The following is a 6000-nucleotide window of genomic DNA, read 5'->3' on the forward strand; positions in this document are numbered from 1 at the left end:
GCTCTTAAAATTAAACACCGAAACAGGTGATTAAGCACCAAAATAGGTGACTCTTGCCCCAAGCCAAACCTCAAAGTGCTCCTGGCACAACACCAGCTTCACACAGGCATTGCCTACTCAGCATCTTTATTTGGGCCAAACCCAGCCACAATCCCAGTTCCAACACCCTTCAAAGCAGGGAGAGCTCCCTTTTCTAAGAGCCCTCTGCCTTTCCTGGACCTCTTCCTCAGTCTGCAGCTTCCTGATCCACTCTGGGAACATCAGCAACTCCCAGAGGCTGTTGTGGGACTCCTGAACCACCACTGACAGCGTTTTCTGCCTCTTTGATCTCTCCGGGTGGTGAAGGAACCACAGCACAGCTCAGATCAAACACTCTAGACTCCCCTCCCAAATCCCCTCCTGAGCTCCTCCAAATCTCTCCCTCCTGCTTTTGGAGCATGGATGAGCCACTGGGGAATTAATTGGCTTCTCAGGGAGAGGATGGTACCTGAGCTCATGGATGGGGATGAATCACACCTTCCCAGCCCATCATGTCAAAGATGGCACATGGCTCTTCAGTGCTCCCGCTTCTCTTTGGGTGCTGAACTGTGCATCCCACCTGGCCATCCCACAGCCCAGGTGTGCACCAGAGGCAGGTACTTTACCAACATCCTGGACCATTGTTATCCATGTTCACCAGCTCTCCCACCCAAGTGACTCCAACCCAGCCATCCCCTCATCACAATCCAAAGACCATTTGGAGGCAGCTTAACTCAGATGAGACTGATCCAATGTCAGCTCCCACCTGCTGCTGCTGATTCTCATCATCCATCAGCCCCTGTGGGTCTCTACTGGTCTGGCCACAAGGCACTGGGAAGGTTCCTGCCTAAATCCCAGGACATGGGTTTCAGCAGACCCTTTGCAGAGCTTCCAAAACCCAAGAGGGATTGAGAAAGTCCCTTTCCTAGAGCTTCAAGAATTGGAGTGTTGTCACATCTGGAGAGAGATGTGATGTTGGCACTGAGCCACTGAGTGCCTTTGTGTGCCTAAAGCTGAGCCCAAAAAACTGGGACAAGGCAGTGTGTATTAGCTCAATGACTGGGAAGAAACTGGACCCTTTTGTGCTGGAGGTTTCCAGACCAAAGAATTACAAAAATCTTCTGTAGGAATAGCTCTACAGGATTCCAGGAATGAACTGGGCGATTCACTATGTCAGGAGATGCCTAAATATTGAGCAGCCTCCTGTATTTCTTGGTTTGGTCTTCTGATGACTCAGAGTTACTGAGCATTGTGTGAACAAAGCATCCAGCACCCACCACATGGACTTGTGTCTTCAAGTAAGTTAGTCATCACTTGAGTTGTGACACCTGCCTTAGTCCATCCCCACCTGTTTGGCTCCATCAAAGCACAGGAACAACACATGAAGCAAAGAATGACCCCCAGCTTGCCAACAAGCTGCTTCCACAAAGTACAAACCACCCTACCCGGAGTGGCTCCCGAAGCAGTGACACAACAACATTGTGAATGTTCTCTGCAGTTTATTGGGAATGGCAACATCCCAGGGGAGGGCACGACACACACATAGAGGAAGGGAGGCGGGGACACAGAAGAGGTGGGAAGAAGGGGGAAGAGGAGTTTTATACACATTTGCCACAAGAAATGTACAACACAGCAAGGAAGGCAGAGCAGCCCCTCCTGCCAGGCAGCTCCTGGTGCCAGGACACCCACAGCATCACCACCAAACCCCCGGGTGGGACCAGGAGCTGGGATGAGCTGGGTGGAAGGGACACAGTTCATCCCATTGCAGGACAACGGAGCTGGGCTTCAGGAGGCTGGGCTGCTGTCAGGAGGAGAGAGGAGGTGCTTCTTTCCTTGTCAATCTTCGGGGCTCAGAATCTCACTCCCGAAGATTTCACCGAGGTGGTAGTGACGCATCTCCGCACAGAGGAGGATGCCCCACCAGAGCCGCACATCCTTCCGCTTCCAGAGGAGAAGCCCCCACCATACATTCCTCCCCCCATCCCACAGCTGCCACCCATGCTGCCTCCTCCAAAGCTGCTGCCTCCTCCGCAGATGCCGCCTCCTCCCATTCCTCCTCCCATGCTGCTGCCGCCTCCAAATCCTCCTCCCATTCCACAGCTGCCGCCTCCAAATCCTCCTCCCATGCCGCTGCCTCCGAATCCTCCTCCCATGCCTCCTCTGCCTCCAGAGACAGTCGTCCTCCCCACCACAGCTGGAAGAGAAGCACAGGTTATGTTTCCATTACCCAGTCTCAGGCTCTGTCTCTGAAAAAAACAGTCTGAATCTTTTTCTGAAGGACTTCAGGGCAGATACTTACAGACATTGACGTTGGACATGCTGTCATTGCACAGCCTGTGAGGGAAAATAGGACCAGTTATTCCTCTTAGAAGTGCACTGCTCTTCAGCTGAGAATTTCCCTTTTTTGTACAAGTTTATATTTCTCAATTATTCTTAAAACAAATTAGCAACTTATTCAATATTTATTTCAGAATTTTTCAATTATTATTTAAAGAAATGAGCAACCTTTACCTTCATATTCTTTTAAGGTGGAAAACCCACTTAAGTAAGTTTATGCTTAATATAATTAATATATACTTGGGAATCAGAGTAGGAATGACACAAAATCAATATTTAGTGTGGATTTAAGGGTTTTGCCCACACATTTTATAACATGTGGGTAAACACGTATAACATTTCATTTAGTCAAATAGATGCCAATTAAGTACCTGTTCTCCTCCCCCTCCAGCAGCTTCCTGTACATGGCAATCTCAACATCCAGTGCAATTTTGGTGTTTAGCAGCTCCTGGTACTCCTTCAGGAGGCGAGCCAGCTCCTCCTTGTCCTTGTTAAGGGCACATTCCAGCTCCTCCAGCTTCCTCCTGGCATCTTTGATGGCCATCTCCCCCCTCTCCTCAGCTTCAGCAATGGCTGCCTGCAGCTGCTGGTTCTGAGGAAGAGAAAGCCAGTATGTGAGATCCCTTCTGCCCACCCTCTACTGGAGCATTCTCATGGCACAAACTGGAGGGAAAACAGACAAAAATAAACCATCTCCTCCAAAGGGCGTGAATTTTCATGACTGCTTTCCCTTTCACCACCCAGCCCCATCCTGACCCAGCACACAGCTGTAACCCAACAAGGTGCTGACGCTCCCTTACCTGCTTCTTCACATTCTCAATCTCAGCCCGCAGCCTCTGGACATTCCTGGACAACTCCTGGATCTCCATCTTGGTGTTGCGGAGGCTGTCGCCATGCTTTCCAGCAGTGTTCTGGAGCTCTTCGTACTGGAGACGTGGGGACAAAGACATCCATCAGGGACGCAATGGCTAAAAACACAGATGGTTCAAACAGAGGGGAATGTCCCAGGAGCCTTGACCCCTTCCCAACTCACCCGGCTCTGGTACCAGGCCTCGGCCTCAGCCCGGCTGCTCTGGGCTATCTGCTCATATTGGCGCCGGACTTCCTCGATGATGCTCTCCAGGTCCAGATGCCGGTTGTTGTCCATGGACACCACCACGGACAGGTCCCGGCTGATTGTCTGCATCTGAGACAGCTCCTACAACCAAGACGTGAGTCAGAGGCACCATCTCAAGCCTAAATCCACCCAGGCACCCCATCCAGCCTTGATGTTTGGCCTCCACATTGCAACTCCAGCCCCCTCAGAAGAAAGAGAGCTCCTACCTCCTCGTAGATGCACCTCAGGAAGTTGATTTCATCTGTCAAAGCTCCCACCTTGGCTTCCAGCTCAACTTTGGTCATGTAGGCACAGTCCACGTCCTAAAGGAAAGATCTCAGAATTAGACCACGGCTTCCTCTCATCACACAAGAACTGTTGGCTCTCCCTCTTGGGATCTGCCCATCTTGGAGCTGAGTCCTTCCCATGTCTTTACCTCCTGTCCCCCCTCACCCTATCCCTGGTGGTGCCTCCAGACTCACCTTCTTCAGCACCACAAACTCATTCTCAGCAGCCGTGCGACGGTTGATCTCCTCCTCATACCTGTGGTGGGGACAGGACAAGGTGAGACTCTGAGACCCTGGTCACTCCACCCAGAGGGCCTCCGCACCAGCTCCACTCTCCTGGCTGGTCCCTCCTGTCTGTCACCACACTCACTTGGTTTTGAACTCCTCCACATACTGCCGCATGCTCTGCAGCTCTGACTCCAGCTGGGCCCGCTGCGCCACAATTGATTCCAGCTGCCTCCGCAGGTTCTGGATGTAATTCTCAAAGATCACATCCAGATTCTTCCTCGGCCCTGATGGTCCTTGCTGCTGGAGCAGCTCCCACTTTGTGGAGAGCACCTTGTTCTGCTGCTCCAGGAATCGGACCTAAAGCCAACAAAGGATGTGTAAAACATTTGCCAGAGAGACATCCCACTCCTAGGTGATTTGAGAGCCCAGGGAATCACTCCCCTTCTATGTCTCATTCAGGCATTCAAACTCCTGAAATGCATGAGAAGCATAATTTAATTTATTTATTATTAGCCAATTAAATTTTGAGTCATTCTAAACTTCTCCCTTGGGGACAGAGATGTTGACAGTAGAAACCATCATCCCAATTTTCTATGGCATTAGGGTTGGACTTTGCCTTCATCTTGCCATCACTGAAGTCTAGAAATATGTATTTCTTATTCCTTAACTGCCCATGCATTCTCTTGGGAGTGATTCTCTATTTCTTTATCTTCTATGTGAAATGAAAATTGTCCAAGAGTATTGGAAAGAAATGCTTTGGAGTTTCTAAAATTAGGTTTTGAGAAGAAAGTCTCATCAAAAAGAAAATCCCATCAATGAGAACTCAGGATGATTAAATTTACAATGATGACTTTGCCCTGAATCACCCAAAATGAGACTGCAGAAATGTCTTGGCAAGAAAATCCCCAGAATACCTGCAGATATTCTCTTTAATATTACATTAGCAGAAAACCTCCCCCATTGGTTGGTGCTACTTAATAAAATCTAACTAATTACAACTTGATGCTTAGGCATTGGTTTGACAAATCCAACAGCTGTTGGTAAGTGAAAAAATTCCCATTCCACACCATGCCATATGGCATTGTTTGACAGGCCACCCCAAAGAAATCCCAGTCCTAAACTCTCACCTTGTCAATGAAGGAGGCAAACTGGTTGTTCAGGGTTTTGATCTGCTCCTTTTCCTGGTTTTTGACTTGCTGGATCTGGGGGTCAATCTCAACATGGACCGGACGCAGGAGGTTGGGGTCAACTTGCACCGGTTGGATGCCTGGACCACCAAAGCCACCCATTCCACCCATTCCCCCACTGCCCATTCCACCACCAAAGCCACCCATTCCTGCCCCACCACCCATTCCACCACATATTCCACCACCAAAGCCACCCATTCCCATTCCACCACCACCCATTCCACCACCACCCATACCTCCACAGCTCATTCCTCCACCAAAGCCACCCATCCTGCTACCGTATCCACCACCACCATAACATCCTCCCATGGCAATCCTTCTGTTGCCCCCCATACTATGGAGGCTCCGGCTGCTGAACCCCCCGCAGTGTCCTCCTCCACCTCCTCCCCGGGATGAGGAGTACGAGCTGTAGCTGATCTTGCTCCGGCTGCCACTGCCTCCAAATCCACCACCGACAGCAGAGCAGGAGCTAAATCCCTTTCTCCCCCCGACTCCAAAGCTCCTGCAGACAGATTGGCGAGACATGGCTGTTTTTTTCCAAGCAGAATCAAAATCCAGGAGAGCAGAAAGACCAACAGAGTGATGATGAGGGCAGAAAGAAGTCTGCAGAGTCTTCTCTGGCTCCAGCAGCTCCAGGCATTTCCTTTTATCTGCTGCTGCAGGTGGGCTGGGACAGCTTGGGTGTGAAGGTGGAAAGCAATTTAGTATTTTCATCAGCATGGGGCTGTTGACAGATTTTCCATGAGCTTTGCCGTATTTGGGGCTGCCCAGAAACACACCCTGTAATCTAGTGGCGAATAAAACAAGAGCATCGAGGCAGTTCTCCATGACTAAGTGGACTCTCGTA

At 50.2% G+C, this 6000-nt stretch overlaps 1 protein-coding gene across 1 annotated transcript; it reads right to left on the minus strand.

The window, feature by feature from the left end:
• Positions 1 to 1528: 1528 nt before the first annotated feature.
• Positions 1529 to 5742, minus strand: LOC111940556 (keratin, type II cytoskeletal cochleal-like). Its single transcript, XM_023943287.2, has 9 exons — positions 5094 to 5742; positions 4109 to 4323; positions 3934 to 3994; positions 3679 to 3774; positions 3389 to 3553; positions 3156 to 3281; positions 2727 to 2947; positions 2318 to 2352; positions 1529 to 2212 (listed from the first exon to the last, which is right to left on the minus strand). The coding sequence occupies exons 1-9, from the start codon at positions 5676 to 5678 to the stop codon at positions 1869 to 1871; spliced, it is 1848 nt and encodes a 615-aa protein (XP_023799055.2). The 5' UTR covers positions 5679 to 5742; the 3' UTR covers positions 1529 to 1868.
• Between the last annotated feature and the right edge of the window lie 258 nt (positions 5743 to 6000).

Source organism: Cyanistes caeruleus, chromosome 32, assembly GCF_971803275.1.
Source record: "Cyanistes caeruleus chromosome 32, bCyaCae1.hap1.1, whole genome shotgun sequence".
Taxonomy (NCBI): Eukaryota; Metazoa; Chordata; class Aves; order Passeriformes; family Paridae; genus Cyanistes; species Cyanistes caeruleus.